Here is a 16,497-nt window from a genome sequence, read left to right as displayed (position 1 = left end):
TGTAGGTACCTCTTATAAGTAGAATTATACAATATTTGTCTTTTGGTGTTGTTTGTACCTTTTTATTTTTCAGAGAACTCAGGTTAAGTAAATGGCCTCAGGCCATCAACTCTAAGTGGAAACGTGGCCACAGAAACCTAGGTATGTCCGTCAAGAGACTATAGTCTTAACTGCTATGCCATTACTACCTTAGTTGTTGACTTTCCCATCCATATGCATGTATGTATCCATACACAGCAGGTATTTTGCACTTGCCATTAAATCCATAATGTTTTTCCATCCCATTAGGAATTCTCTGAAACACTTTAATGCTTTCTAATAATCATTTTGTATGTATCATGCTTTATCTTTTGTTGATATTTAACTATTTGTGTTCTGAATTTTAAATAACAATATATACCTTTGTACATAAATATTTGTATTTCTGACTAGAACCCTAGGATAAAAGAGAATGTTGTTTCTAGTTCAAACAATAGAACATACTTAATAGTTGATACTTGTTAAATTACCCTTCAGAAATTAGCCAGTATATAATACAAGTATTCTTATGACATCTTCATCACCACTAATTTTTTTAATTAGGTAAAAAAAAAACTAATGTCCTACTAGTTGAATAGACTCTTTGATAAAATATTTTCATTTACTATTTTAAATTTTCTATATATTGTTTATGTCACTAGCTCATTCTCTATTCTGTTTTAAGGTATTCATATAAACTTTTCTGTATTTTGTGGCATGTTTTTTCCCAATTTTTTTCTTTGCTTTAAATTTGATGAATTAATGGGTGAAACAGAAAATAGAGTCCAGCATTCAACCTTTTTGTCTGGTTTCCTCACTGAGATCTAGAAGATATTTTGCTGGTAAGGGGTTAACACTTTCATTGCCTTTATAGTTTTCAAAGTGGAAATATTTTTATTGCTTTTAGCAATTAAGAAACTAATAAATAGATGTTCTTTTAAAAAGCATTCAATAGTACAGAAATAGAGAAAGTAGAAAATTAAAGGCTCCGTAATCCCATTCCCATATATCCATCTGCAAAAGGTATGGGAAGCTTCAGTCATAAATACAAAGAAATATAACATGAAAAAAACCAGGCAATTATTAACTCTAGGAAAAATGTAATCATAGCACACTCATTAGCTCTGAACAGTATTTCAATGGTCCTAAAATAAAAACAATAAAATATGGATTTAACCAAAAATTTTAACGTAGCCATGTTGAGAAGGTGGAGGAGGGCAGAGGGGAGTATAGGAGATTGAAAAGTCTTCTTTCATCCTTTTATGGATTAAGTGGCAGAAATATATGTATTTTATTTAGCAAGATGTATGTACAAGTGAAAAGGCACAAATATAGAAGCTGGCTGTTTTTGGGGAATGGAACTTTGTGCCAAAGGACAAATTACTGCTCTTTGGTTACAAACCTTTGAGAGCTACTCTACTTTAAATTTTATGGGTAATTACAATGTATCCAGATTGGGATAAAGGTAAAAGAAATAAGATGACAAAAACACCTACATTTAAAAATAAAATTCTCTTGAGAAAATTTTATTAACATTAATCACAATAAATCATTCAACCTTTTCAGTCTTTAAGAGGTTTTTGTTTTAAAGATGAAATTTATTTCAAAAGTCTTCAAATAAGCCAATCATGAATAAACTTTTATAATGAACTTCTCAAACAAATCTTTTTACTTATCTACCTTTTTTCTTGGGATGACAATAGCATTATTATGATAGTACTAAGTTTTCTTTTTTATTCAAATGAACTGTTTTCAAGATTAATGATTATTAGCAAATCTTGATGCAAGATAAACATACTTTAAAATTACTTTTCAATTTCCTATGAACTATTTTAAAGTAAAAAACTATTTGGTACTAAGTGTTCTTATGTTCAAATTCTAAAAGTAATCTTTAGTCCCAATGGAACTTGATACTCCAAGATTTAAAAAATTTTTTAATGATATTGACATAATATATATAATTTTAATCACTAAGTTCCTCCTCATCACTGAAATATGTGCTTTTCTTTATCCTTGGGCGTCTTGAATCATCTGATGTTGAGGGACCCCCTGAACTGGGTTTCCATTTTTTTTGTTCTTCTTCAATTTTGGCTTGCTGTAATGTGGTTCGGAAAACAAACAAAACAAAATCAGGAATCTGTTTAATATTATTTACAGTCCATTGATTCAAAACATGGCAAAACATACATCACAAGTGCCAGCACTCTCTACCCTCCTAGCCCGTGCAGACAGTTCTACTCCATTAAGATGCCATTTCCCCTACCCCTAAGTTTTGTCCCAGTCTTACCATGTTAATCAAAATTATTTTAGACAAGTTCTACTAATTAACAGGCATATGAAATGAAGCCTACTTGTCATCCCTGTTGGATGTGGGAATGTTACATAAAATACATTAGTTAACTAAAAGGAAAAAATAAATTGATGTATGCATTTACGATTTATCAACTACATTAAAACAAAATAAGTGGTTATATAAAATCAGGAAGTTATACACCCTTCTTCAAAAAATGTTTCGTATACTTGTATTAGGATATTTAATGGTCAAAAATATGTTTTTGGTTTTGTTTTAAAATGAAGCTTCTTTTAAAACAGTATCTTCGATTTAGTAAAATCTTTTCCATTGGGCTAAATTCACTTGAATCAAATAGTTCTGTTCAATTCTATAATGAAAACAGATTAAGACAGTAAAAGTGTTGTGGGGCCCTCAAAATCTAGAAAGAACCGATAGGCACTTTTCCACCACACTGTTCTAAAGACCTTAAAGAAAAAGCCTATCTCCTAAAGTTTAGGGGCAAAGGGGAAGACAGAGGTTGCCATCAGGAGATGATTAATAAAGTAAGCAAGGAATATAAAACCGTTAACTCAAGGCAGCTATGGCATGGTACCTTAGAAAAGAACTATTTAGTACCTGGAAAGCTATGGCCTGACTGAGGCTGTCAAGAGCAGGATCTTCCCCTTCATCATCACTTTCTTCTACTTCTTCACTAAATTATTAAAAAAAAAAATCAGAATGCACTTAAAAAATCAGAATGCACTTAGGAAAAAGACAGAAGCTACACAATAATGCATTTGCTAAGAGTGGCTATACATACATTTCTTCCTCTGGTTCAGGAATTTTCTTTTTTTTCTTTTTCTCTTTCTTCTTTGGAGGTTCACGTTCTCCAAGCATATTTTTAGGACAGGCATAACTTAAGTGTCCACTTTCCTTTTGTTTCCCATTAAAAAGGAAAGGAGAAATATTAAATTTGTTGTGTTATTAACAGAAACTAGGTGGTTCCTTAAGACTAAAATGTTTTATAACTTAAGAAAGAATATTGTCACACAGGGGCCTCCCTGGTGGCACAGTGGTTAAGAATCCACCTGCCAGTGCAGGGGACACGGGTTTGAGCCCTGGTCTGGGAAGATCCCACATGCTGCAGAGCAACTAAGCCCGTGCACCACAGCTACTGAGCCCGCGAGCCACAACTACTGAGCCTGCGAGCCACAAATACTGAAGCCCGTGTGCCTAGAGCCCATGCTCCACAACAAGAAGCCACTGCAATGAGAAGCCCGCGCACCACAACGAAGAGTAGCCCCTGCTCGCCACAACTAGAGAAAGCCCGCGCACAGCAACAAAGACCCAACACAGCCAAAAATAAATAAATAAATTAATTAATTAATTTAAAAAAAGAATATTGTCACACAGGGAATATACACAAAGAAATTAAAACCCATTACTTTAATATTTAGAAGGAAGAGACTATGATATTATAACTCCCAATAAGGAAGTATTCTAGTCGTTTCACTAAGAGTAAAAGAAGTTTTCCTCCTTCAAACATTTTAAATCTGAAGATTCAGGATATAAAATAATTCAAAATTTAAATGGACCATCTACCTTAGTTGTAAAAATTTTAAGTTATTATGATAAAATGGGGACAAAACTATTCCTAACTTCCAAGATGTTGCTGAACATTTTCTTTTAAAAACAAATGGAAAATTTAAAGTCTTCCTCACTTTTCCTATCAATTAATTTCATTTTGCTTCTTTCATATCTAGACTACACCTGCACTGTCCACTTATGGTAGCCACTAGCTATAATTCTCTTGTGGTTACTGAGAACCTGTCTGAATTGATACATACTGGATTGTGAAGGCAGTATGAAAAAAGAATGTAAAATATTATAATTAAAAAAATTTTAATTCCATAATTCAAATGAAAATATTTTGAATTAAAATATATTAAGTTTTTACCCTGTTTACTTTTTTTAATGTGGCTATTAGAACATTTATAATTAAATCTGTGGCTTGCATACGTTTGTATTTGACAGTGCTGGACTAGCCATAACATTATAATGAGCCATAACATGGTTTGAGTTGTAAAATGAGACAATGAATCTGTGTATTAGCTTACCAAAATACCTTTAGAAGTAATATGTGAGAATGAGGGTGTGCGGAGAGGCTGAGCCAGGATTAGAACAACAGAAGAGAAAAATAATCATGCTTTTCAAGTATATTTTACAAAGCATCAAATAGACTGTGTATTTTGTATACCTGGGGACACGGCTGAACCCAAGAGGTGTTATTGTTAATGAACTGCTGAGAGGATGTACTTAGAGAACCATTTTTCAAATTGTTTTTGGAATAATGGTATACCAAAAACTGTTAACATATGCCATACAAAAAAAAAAAATGGGGGCAGGGGTTTAATAGTGAAATAGCTTTGGGAAAAATCAGGCTAAAATAAACGTAAACAGATTTTTGTGGGGGGATGTTTTAAGAAATATTATAATGTACTAAGTATAATATGACAAATCTATGGATCCATAAACCAAAAAGACAGATTAACAGATTCATCCAGGAGTTCTTAGATAATTTAATATTTACTGTGAATATGTGGATATATACTTATTTATCTGACCATAACAACTCCACCCTCCTTTCCTTTCTTTTTTTTCTTTTTTATGATGGACTCTGGAACACAGGTTTTGAAACATTAACTTAGGTGTCAGAATCATAAAAATTTACAGAATGTACCCAGTGCCTTGCTTGCTTTCTCTTTCCGTCCATCCATCCATCTGTCTATTCACCCACCCATCTGTCTGTATATGTATATATTTTTGAGGGGGAGTGAGTGGCACTGGGGAAAGGACCCCAACACATTTCCTTCTATTTTCCATATGATCATGTAGCCAGGACAATGTCTCTCAGTAATCTACTCTTCAGTAGAAAGCTCCCCATTAACCTCTGGATCCTGCTTTTTAGTATACATAAAGACATTTTAGAAATAGGCAGCAACAGACCCAGACTGAAATTCTCTTGATACAATTATGGGCCTTGGGCAACGTTGTGTTGTGGCTATACATCTCTCCTAATCACCCAAAGTTTAAATGGATAACAACAGATGATGAGAACTAGATAAGAAAATCTGGGTATAGTTCAGCTCCTGAACTATCAGCAGTACAAATAGGGGGGAAAACTTCAAAACAATATCCCATAGAGGATGGGTCATATCATAATGTTTTTACTGATTTGTGATACTTAATCATTTATGGGTCACTAAAATCATTTATGGGTCACTAAAATCTTTCAGACAATAATGTAAGTAATTAGTCTTAAACTTTTTAATCTAACAACTTTCAAAGGTTTGGAAACTGGAGAAAATACCACCCTATATTACCCAACTCAGGTTAACTTTACATACGACATTTCAATTGAGTTTACTTACATGAGTCTAGAGTCCCAAAGTAAAACTTTCATAACCTGATTTTAGCCATCCAGAAGTCTTGGAGAACACAAACAAAACACTGATGTGAAAAATACCTTCAAGTAAACTATGGAAAATTATACTGTTTTAGGTTTACTCACCCCACATTCATAACACTTAGATTTATCAAAGTAGTTTCGTCTTCGGATGAACTCAGCTGCTCTTCCATTGTCAATAGCAATGCTTGCTTTTATCACTCTACCGAATAACTAGAACAGAGAAAAATGCACATGCAATAGGATGTATTTCACTGAAACCTAAAACTACAGTTATTGGATCCCATTTCCTCAAACCTTCAATTCCATTTTATTTTTTAGATTATTTTAGCAATTGCCCACTTAGGTGTGACAAATTCTTTCCTGTAGAATAGACTTTTATTCCTTATATTCTACCAGTGTTTTGGGAACCCAGTACAGTTTTGACCTCTATTCTGTACGTTAAATACCCTCAGGACCTACTGATATCCATCAGACTTGACTATCCCCTCATCCCCACATTTTTAGCCTGGATAAGCACAAAGGCTTTTGGTTAAAAACCTTGTTGGGAATGAATGGCTTACCTGTTTGTTGTTTATTGCCCTGGTACAGCTTTGTGCAGAGTCTTTATCCAAAAATAAAATAAATGCAACCCCTTTACTCTTCCTGGTATCTTTATCTTTCATTATAGTAACCCTTAAAGCATAAACAAATAGCCAGTTAAAAATAATAAGGCAGCATAAACAACATATATGAATAAATACTTGAAAAACTCAAGTGGTCAAAAAGGGTTAATAAAACATTTATAGAGTAAGCAAGGAAATTAATATATTTGACAAATAGCTAACTCTTCAAAGTCATGGGATATCAAGAAGAATGGAAATGGGAAAGTGTGATACTGATTTCACACAAGTGAACACAGCTATGATTAGGAGTATCTGATAAATCTAACATTAATCAGAGTTGAAGGATGAAGAGATTAGAGACAATGGAATCTTGAGGAGTAAGCATAATTCCTCTTCTCTACTGACTCCCTCACTCTGCAGGAAAAAACAAAACAAAACAAAACTGAGATGTTCTCTTCTACCCAAAAAGTAAAGTGATTTACTCAAATTATTTTTTTCTAGGTGTTAGAACATAACTATAATCTTAATATTCTTTTAAGGAATCTCCACTTCTGTGCTTCTTAGCCATACTACCCAAGGTACGTAAGTGGTAGGGATGGTCGTAAGAGCACAGAGCCTGTTCTTTTTCCTGATGCTTTACCCATCCCTAGTCCTGTGGTCCTCGCTCATCATATGTCATTAAATACAGTTTAAGAAAATATTCAACAGGGCTCTTGGAACATCTTGCTATGTCAGAAAGGAAGTACTGGGGCTTCCCTGGTGGCACAGTGGTTGGCACAGTGCTCATGTTGGGAACACGGGTTCAAGCCCTGGTCCGGGAGGATCCCACATGCCGCGGAGCGGCTAAGCCCGTGCGCCACAACTACTGAGCCTGCGCTCTAGAGCCCATGAGCCTCAACTACTGAGGCCCACACGCCTAGAGCCCGTGCTCTGCAACAAGAGAAGCCACTGCAATGAGAAGCCTGCGTACTGCAACAAAGAGTAGCCCCCGCTCGCCGCAACTAGAGAAAGCCCACGTGCAACAACAAAGACCCAACTCAGCCAAAAATAAATAAATTAATTAATTAAAAAAAAAAAAGAAAGGGAGTACTTGAAAAAAATAGTAACGATGGGGCATGGCACAAGAACAGAGAAGCCAGTTGGAGGGAGCACCGATTGGCCAAATCTAGGACAGTCTGAGTACCAAAATAATTAAATACAGTAATGAATTATAAACCACATAAAAAAGGAATTCATAAGTCCATACTGATAATAAATAAAAGGGGGAGAAAGGAGAGCTACTGAATGCCAAAGGATGACTGGTGAATGTATAGGGAGTGCTAGAGTTGGAAAATCACCATTTGAAACAATCATGGTACTGGATCAGTCAAGAATTATCAACAAATGCTATGTCTAAAATGAAATTTTTATGTGTAATAGGATGTTTGCATTGTCTCAAGAGTGTCTCCCACTGACTGCTTCTTAGTTGCAAAAGGGAAAAAAAGTAATTATACAGTGGAGAAGTTGGTTAATGTCTTGACTGAGGGACAGATGCATGCTGTATGAATCCAGATGTGACACCCTCAGAACACATCACCTATAGAGTATAACACTCAAGAATACATAACCACCACATAATCATGAGGCAACATCAGGAAAACACAAAATGAGGGGAAAAAAAGATGGGTTAGAGCTATATTATTTATAAATGTACCAGATTAAAGGAGGCTAAAAAGATAGGACAGTTAAAATAACACCTAACTCTAGACTGGATTCTGTACTAGAGGCAAAAAATTCTATGTGGGACATTATTGGGTCAAGTGACAAAACTGGAACATGGATGACTGATTCAACAAAAGTACTGCATCAGGATAAATTTATGAGTTTGGTAACTGTACTGTGGTTATATAACATATAACGCTATTGTATTTGTAGGAAATACACACTGAAGTATTTAGGAGTAAAGGGTGATGATGTTTATAACAGCCTCAAATGACTCACAAAAACAAATTGTGTGTATGTATACACATAGATATATATAAACATACTCATATAGGTGTGTGTGTGTATAAACACACACACATACATGCACACACATTGGGGAGAGAGTGCAAATGATAAAGTAAATGGGGATAAAATGTTAATAAGTCAATCTGGGCAAGGGATATTTTGATGTTCTTTGTACTATTTTTGTAACTTATAAATTTGAAATTATTTCCAAATAGCAAAAAAAGAGACAAAGCTCTAAGACAAAGCTTAATAATTTTCTAAAAACTGAATTAACAGGAAAACAGACAAGAGAACATGAATGAATAAATAAACAGAAATTTGATTTAGTATTACGTTTCACATATTAAAATTTATTTTATTTGGATTTGGGATTAGGTACCTATAGAGTCACTGGAATGAAATTGGTAAAAAGATGCCACGATATTAAGAAAAGTGATGTCTTATTAAAAAAAATATAAGTTACAATAATTTAGGGAAAAATGGGCAACTAAAATGGTTTACTTTCTCAAAAGGCTGCATCTGTTTATTCATTGGGCTTAGAAGGAAGGAAGAGAAGTCAAGCACTTGATGCAGCTCAAGTTTAGGCTGGTTTTCTTCAAAGCCACACCAGTTAGCATAAACAGGAAAGTTTTTAACCAATTTTGAAAGAAGTATAAAGTAAGATAGTTACTTTAACTTTTTAAAAATTTTATAATGTTTGTGATGGTCAGTTAAAGTCATAAATCATTTTTTTTGAAAGTACTATTTGGAAGTGTTAGCTTTCTAAGTCATACTCAGTTAATGACCTCTTTCATCTGTCCTCTCTTTTCCATTCCCACTGCTTTTTTTCTTGTCCACGGTGGCATTACTGTTTCCATAATCTATTCTTACTGGTTCCCTTGGTGTTAAGTTATGCTCACATGCTAGTGGAAAAGTCTTCTACTTGAGGAATAAATAAAATCACTTATTCCTTTGCTCAAAAATCTTTGGTTCTTCAAGTTGCCTATTCTTTGGTCCAGCAATCAATATCCTTCATGATTATGGCTCCCATTCCCTCATCTTTCACTGCTCCTCACTTGCAAACTATGAGGTCTAGCCACAAGAAGGCACTCAGTGTTCATGAAGCATGGCCTGAACTTCCCCTAAACTGGTGCCTCTGTTCATATGGCTTCTATCCGCTTTCAAATCTCAATGTTTTGCCCATTAAAATTTCACTCCTTCTTCAGGGTTCAAAATGTATCAGTTCTTAACTGGAAATAATTTCTTCTCCTTTCTTTTCTGCTTGTCTCCACTGAAATCTCTGTATAAACAATGCCTCATCTCCCCTATTCAAAAAATTTATTTTTGCAGTAATAACAAATCTTTATGTTTGGATACATGTGATGGAATTTTTACTCTATTATTTGCCAGGCACCTCTCTAAGCTTTATCTATAAAATGTTCCTTTCATCTCACCTATTTTGATATAAAAATCTTCTTTAAGGTTGTCTCTGTAACCCCTATTAATCCTACCTCAATATGTTAAAACAAAAAGACAGATACAAATGGGAAAGCAGTTTCTCAAAAGCGTGCATCCATTTGTTTGTTCATGTGGCCATTCAGTCTTTCCATTAGCCTCAAGCACAGGTACTAAGCACTGGCAGTAGGATGGGTTTTTATCCTCAGGAAAAGGCTTACAGTCTAGAGGTGGAGAAAGACCTATAAACCAATTAAAATACATTACTTTGATAGAGGTACCTTCTACGGTAACAGAAAAATAATTACATCAAGGATTTAAAAAGACAAACCTAGGATGATTCCCATGTCTCCAGCATGGGAAAAAAGCTAGACAGTGGTACCATTTCCTGATATAAGGTAGATGATGTACTCATTTAAGCACATGAAGTGAAGCAGACACTATTCTGGGAAACCTGGGTGTCATCCATAACACCTCCTTCTCGCTCACCCAACCCTTACATACAAAGTAAGTATATCATTAAGTATTACCCATTTTCCTGCCTAATGATCTCTCAAATCTGACCACTCTTTACCTCTCTACCTGTATCATCTTAGTCCAAATTTCTCCCCTGGGCTATTGTTATATCTTTTGACTGGTCTCCCTGCACCTGCTCTTGTTCCCCTCCAATCCAATATCTACACTGAAGCTGGATGGAATAAGCTTCTAAAAATTCAAATCATGTCACTCCCTCATTTAAAATTATTTAATGGATTCTTGGTGGCCTTAGAGGAACCTGCTTCCATCTCTGGACCTGTCTTGTGCTTTCTCCCTCTTGCTCACTCATCTCAAGTCACACTGGCCTTCTTTCAGTTTCTTGATCTCGCTTTATTTTCTCTTGCCACAGGGCCTTTGCACAAGCAAGTCCCTCTACCTGAAATGTTCCTCCCATTCTTTTAACCTACTTAACTCTTACTCAGCCTCTAGGTTTCAACTCAAAGGATAATGACTTAGGTAAATCTACCCTGACTCTCTAGACTAGATCAGGTCTTCCCTGTTTACAGGTGCTTATAACTCTGTGTCTAACTTCATAGCATTCTCATGGCTTATAATTATGTATTTGTACGGAAATTCATTCAGCGATTCTGACAGGGAAAAATCAAGAAAAGGTAAAGGTTAAAGGAATAGGCTGGAATCAAACTATTGGATTCAAACCTTGGCTCCACTGCTAACCAGCAATATGATTTTAGGTTTACTGTGTGCTTCAGTTTTGTCATTTATAATATCAGGATAATAACAGTAGCTACCTTAAAAGGTAGTTGTGAGACTTTAATGAGATAATTTATGTAAAGATATTAGAACAATGCATAGCGTATTTATGTATTCATTGTTACGTATCATCATTATTAGTGTTCTGATTGATAATGATCACTGTTTGAAATTCTGAAGACCTAGTAGCATTTTTGATTATTTTTTAATAGAGAAGTAAGTTTAAAAGAAGTTAACCTCAGGATGCACATGAACTTCAACTGTTTAACATTCATTTATCAAAGCTAAAAGAAAAACAACTAGGCAAGATAAATATGCTCTAAATTCTTGGGATTTTAAATATGACTTTAAATTTATACCAGAACATATTATTAGTTGTAAGATAGAATAACACTATCTTGCTTTTACTTTACACTCTCATTAACCCTGCATTGTTCAGGAGTCAACTGTGTTTGTTTTTATATTCTATTTGTTTGACAAATAATAATCCATTTATAGTATACTTGATAACACACCTCCTAGTACCTAAAATATATATTTAATCGGAGCCTTTCACTTATGTCTTATATTGGATAACAGGATCAGTTTTAGTTCTTAGTAATATAGTACAAAATTATATTATTTAAATAAATTAGGCCGTATAAAGGAATACCATGAAATCATTAAATACAAGGATGTATCTATATGGTACATGGAAAAATATTTACAATATAATGTCAAGTTAAAAAAAAGACAACAAAATTGCATGTATAGAATTGTCTTTTAAAACTTGTCTATAGATATTTATGTATATTAAAAAATTACTGAAATATATATAAAATGTTAACAGTAGTATTTTTATTTCTTTTTTATATCAAATATCTGTTTTATAAAAAATAGTAAATCTACTTCCATTAAGAAAATAATGGAGAAGTAAATTCTGATAGACTTTTAAATGAAGTTTCAAAATCTGATATACTTACTTTACAACTTTGCCATACTTGGAAAATATCTGAAACAAAAGACCACATAATAATTTGCAATTTAATTTAAAATCATAAAAGAACATTAAATTTTCAGGCTGTATATACTGACCACATTGTTTGTTGTAGTTTATGAAAATTTTTAGCCTCTGGTCTATAAGGCAAGCCCTCGAAGATATATTTTTTTAGTGATTAGCATAATCCTCTTTTTTGGCTACTGGTGTCACAGGTATTTGCCTTAGTTCCTAAACTTCTGACAAAAGAGTGCATACAGAGGAAAAAACCCACTATTCATGTGTGGTAGATTGAAGGCACACACATTGCACAGCTGAGTGTTCCTGTGGTATATCCATGACAACTATCAACCCCACCATAGCTCCAGAGAAACCCTGTGCTTCAGCTATCAATGTTGTGGAATATCACTGTTCCTGGCCTACCCCCCAGCCCCCCACTCCATCAAGCAATCACTATGTCAGAAGACAAATCCTTACATAGACTGTTCATAAAACAAAAAAGCTTCTATAATGAAAAATCCATTCCCATCAGTCTCCTTCTGCCCACCCTAATATGTTGGTGGTACTTTACAGTTGGCCCTTTCTTCTCTTTTACATCTACATCTTCACTCTAAGCAATCTTATCTACTTCTACTGTTTCAGCCGGTCCTATTTATTATATAATGCTTGGTACAAAAGTCTTTCAGAATACATTAATGTATGTAATCAGTAATAATAAATGCTTGAGTTCTATAAGTTGTGTAACCATGGAACATAGTATAACTGGATTGCAGTGTTAGTAATACTGAATTCTGAAGACCAAAAAGACAGTTTTCTCTCTTTTCTTTTTTTTTTTTTGTGGTTTGCCTTTCATTTTCTTTCTTTTTTTAAAAAAATTTACTTTATTGCAGTATAGTTGATTTACAATGTTGTGTTAGTTTCTGGTGTACAGCAAAGTGTATATGTATATATACACACATATACATGTATATACATATATATATATACACATACTCTTTTTCATATTTTTTCCATTATGGTTTATTACAGAATATTGAATACAGTTCCCTGTGCCATACAGTAGGACCTTGTTGTTTATCCATTCTGTATATAATAGTTTGCATCTGCTAATCCCAAACTCCCAATCCATCCCTTCCCCACCACTCCTCCCCCTTGGCAACCACAAGTCTGTTTTCTATGGCTGTGAGTCTGTTTCCATTTTGTAGATAAGTTCATTTGTGTCATATTTTAGATTCCATATATAAGTGATATCATACAGTATTTGTCTCTCTTTCTCACTTACTTTACTTAGTATGATAATCTCTGGGTCCATACATGTTGCTGCAAATGGCAGTATTTCATTCTTTTCTATGGCTGAGTAGTATTCCATTGTGTGTGTGTGTGTGTGTGTGTGTGTGTGTGCGCGCATGTATGTATATCTATCTCACATCATCTTTATCCATTCATCTGTTGATGGACATATAGGTTATTTCCATGTCTTGGCTATTGTGAATAGTGCTGCTATGAACACAGAGGTGCATGTCTCGTTTCAAATTATAGTTTTTTCTGGACATATGCCCAGCACTGGGATTGCAGGATCATATGGCAACTCTACTTTTAGTTTTTTGAGAAACCTCCATATTGTTTTCCGTAGTGATTGCACCAATTTACATTCCCACCAACAACGTAGGAGGGTTCCCTTTTCTCCACACCCTCTCCAGCATTTATTGTTTGTGGACTTTTTAACGATGGTCATTCTGACCAGTGTGGGGTGGTACCTCCTTGTAGTTCTGATTTGCATTTCTCTAATAATTAGCTATGTTTAGCATCTTTTCATGTGCCTATTGGCCATCTGTATGAAAGACAATTTTCTACGTAACATTTCTAATGGCTTCTCATTTCATTCAGAGTTCTTACCATTATCTATGCAAGCCCTATAAGGCACCCCTGAATGGGCTTACCTCTGATTGCCCCTCCTCTTCTCTCCACTTTATTTACTCTGTCTGCCTGAAATGCTTGTCCCCCCTAGACATCTGCATAGCTGCCTCTTACTTCCTTCATGTCTTAATCGAAAGTCACCTTCCTAAAGTAAAATTTCACTATTTAATAACCCTCCTTTCCTGCTTTATTTTTTCTCCTTAGCACCTAATACCTTAGTATTAACTTAGTATCTAACAAATAACATCATTTAAATTTTTTATATTTCAAATTGTTTCTCTATCTTGCTACATTGTGAGTGCCGAAAGGGATTTTCACCTTTTTGTTCACTGATGTGTACCTAGTACTTGTAAGTGGTCCTTGGCATATAGTAAGTGTTCAATAAAAAGATATGTCTCTATTTGGATACAAGGAAGGACAATAAAGTTTGTTTTCTTCTCTGTTCGAGACTCAAGCTATGTTAATTAATTAATCGAGTACTATGTATCACCTATGCAGCATCTCTCTACTGTACTTAACATCTACCCAAAGTAGCAGAGAAAAGCGGGCACACTTGTAGATACGACTCATGTCATTCCTTCCAGTCCCTCTCAACCACCCATCTGCAGGACAGGCACAGAAGGAAATTTTGTTCTCTGTAAGGTAACAAGGTGAAAGAAGATGTTGGAAGGGATTTTTTTCTCCTCCAGTCACCCCTATCCTGAACTGAAAACAAACTTTATTAAACTGTTAAGTTTTCGCCACATATATAAATTAAGATATACTTTCAGGATTGGAGGATTAGGAAAGGGATCTGTTTTGCTTCCATCAGCCCTTCCTCCAAAACCTCCACCCCACTACCAGTTTCAAAAGCCAAGTAAGCAAGGAGGAAAAATCAGCATCATTATGCTAGTAGTGGCTTCTGTGTTTATAAAAAACTTGTTATCCTCTATAAAGCACTGGGAATTCTCTTTGGAAATTACAAGTGTCTAATTTTTTCACTTACTTATGTTTACCATACAGGTCTTTGGTATTAATGATTTAAGTGCATTGTAATGTATTTATTATGAATTTTGCCTAAGAGAACTGTTTGCTTAAGCTACATTTGTATCTCAAATAGAGAATTCAGTGGATAACAATACTAATACAAAAACTTACCCGGTATAAGTCATTGTTGGTCAGGGAAAAGGGCAGGTTGGATACATACACTGTGCTTTTACTTGGGGCCAATCCACCACTCATTTCTAAAAAACAAACAAACAAACCCAGAAGCAATTTAAACCAGGTATTCTTCATTCCAAGTAAAACCAATACTATAGGTAAGTGACAAATTTATATACTTTCCGTCTTAGTAATACTCAGGAACATTGACTCCCGCTGGGTCAATTAAGGGATTCCTTTTCTCCAGACACCACTGGAAAGAGTTTTCTGGTCCTTCTTTCAAGTAGATTCTTTACACTAACCCCTTTCAGTGATGGAATATGGCGTGAATGGAGAGGTGGGTTTCAAACAGATGAAGGAAAAACTCTGAGGCTACTCTTAACCTCCCCTCAGGCTGAGAGCAAGAAAGTGCTTTCACATATACCTAATACCCTGCCTACCCACGTGAGAAAGAGCCTGGGAGCTCAGAAAGAAACTTAGCTGTTGATTTTCACTAATTTGCCTGGGTAACTTTTTGGTTGTCTTAATATTTTTCTCTGGAGCGGTGCTAAGAGGAAATTTTAGCCTCACATTTTGACGATGTAAATAAAGTTCTTTCAAATCTCTAATTTTGCATATTATTGCTAAATTATGAAATGATACATTTCATTATTGGAATAGTTTTCAGGGCCCTGAAGGGTATTGACCTGTACATGTATTTTTCAGTTTACAAATATAATCTGTAATTCATTTTCATACCGTATATTGCAAAGTCAGAAAATTATCTCTGAAAGTTATATTAGACTCAATCAACCAAGTTCAAATTTTCGATTTAAAATGTGTGTGTGGTGTATTTACAATCACAAATGTCAAAATATTGATTCTAAGGCGTGCCAGTTCGCGATGTAATGGGAAAACCGCTTGATACTTGGGATGTTTTGGGGGACAACTTCATCGACAGGTCGCTTTTTAAAAGCTTCCAACTGAAACTCTTCACACGTTAGCCGTTCTGGTGAGAATGCGAGGGCAGGGAAAAGTGAAGGTCTTGGAATAAAAAGGGTGGCGGGAGAGAGGGTCAAATGTTTCCGGCAGCTGGGTCTGGGGAGGAGCCCGCAGGGAGAAAGGCCGCAGTTGGGTAGGCGTTTACCTTCAGGTGGGGCAGGCCCGGGAGACTAGAAGAGCGCGAGCCCTCAGCTCGCTCGGGGCTCAACCCCGACAGTTCGTCGCCCCTTGCAGCTGCCTTGGCATCACGGGTCCTGGGAAGGGTCAGGAGCCGGCGACAAGAAGTTAGCAGCAGTGCCTCTTCCAGGATGTCCTTTGACCCAAGCCCCGGAGGCGGGTCTAGGGGCGGGCGCTTTTGCCGACGTCATCGCGCGCGCCGGAAGTGCCTCCCTGGAAGCGCTGCGACGAGTGAACGACTACGTTTACGGGGTCTCCCGGCGGCCCAGAGTCG

At 35.5% G+C, this 16,497-nt stretch overlaps 2 protein-coding genes across 7 annotated transcripts in view; one reads left to right on the top strand and one right to left on the bottom strand.

The window, feature by feature from the left end:
• Positions 1-869: 869 nt before the first annotated feature.
• Positions 870-16,342, bottom strand: ZCRB1 (zinc finger CCHC-type and RNA binding motif containing 1). Its single transcript, XM_079938492.1, has 8 exons — positions 16,192-16,342; positions 15,063-15,148; positions 11,995-12,023; positions 6,320-6,431; positions 5,862-5,969; positions 3,111-3,223; positions 2,927-3,002; positions 870-2,113 (listed from the first exon to the last, which is right to left on the bottom strand). The coding sequence occupies exons 2-8, from the start codon at positions 15,144-15,146 to the stop codon at positions 1,982-1,984; spliced, it is 654 nt and encodes a 217-aa protein (XP_079794618.1). The 5' UTR covers positions 15,147-15,148; positions 16,192-16,342; the 3' UTR covers positions 870-1,981.
• The window catches only part of PPHLN1 (periphilin 1), a 142,974-nt gene continuing 142,730 nt past the window's right edge, over positions 16,254-16,497 (top strand). Inside the window, exon 1 of one of the 6 annotated variants that reach the window (XM_079938491.1) lies at positions 16,254-16,497. The gene's annotated coding sequence lies outside the window, so the exon portion shown is untranslated. The other 5 variants (XM_079938488.1, XM_079938486.1, XM_079938483.1 and 2 more) reach the window with 5 other exon arrangements.

This window comes from Stenella coeruleoalba, assembly GCF_951394435.1.
Source record: "Stenella coeruleoalba genome assembly, chromosome: 11".
Lineage (NCBI taxonomy): Eukaryota > Metazoa > Chordata > Mammalia > Artiodactyla > Delphinidae > Stenella > Stenella coeruleoalba.
Note: the sequence above shows the minus strand (reverse complement) of the source record. Positions and strands in the feature narration are given on the sequence as shown.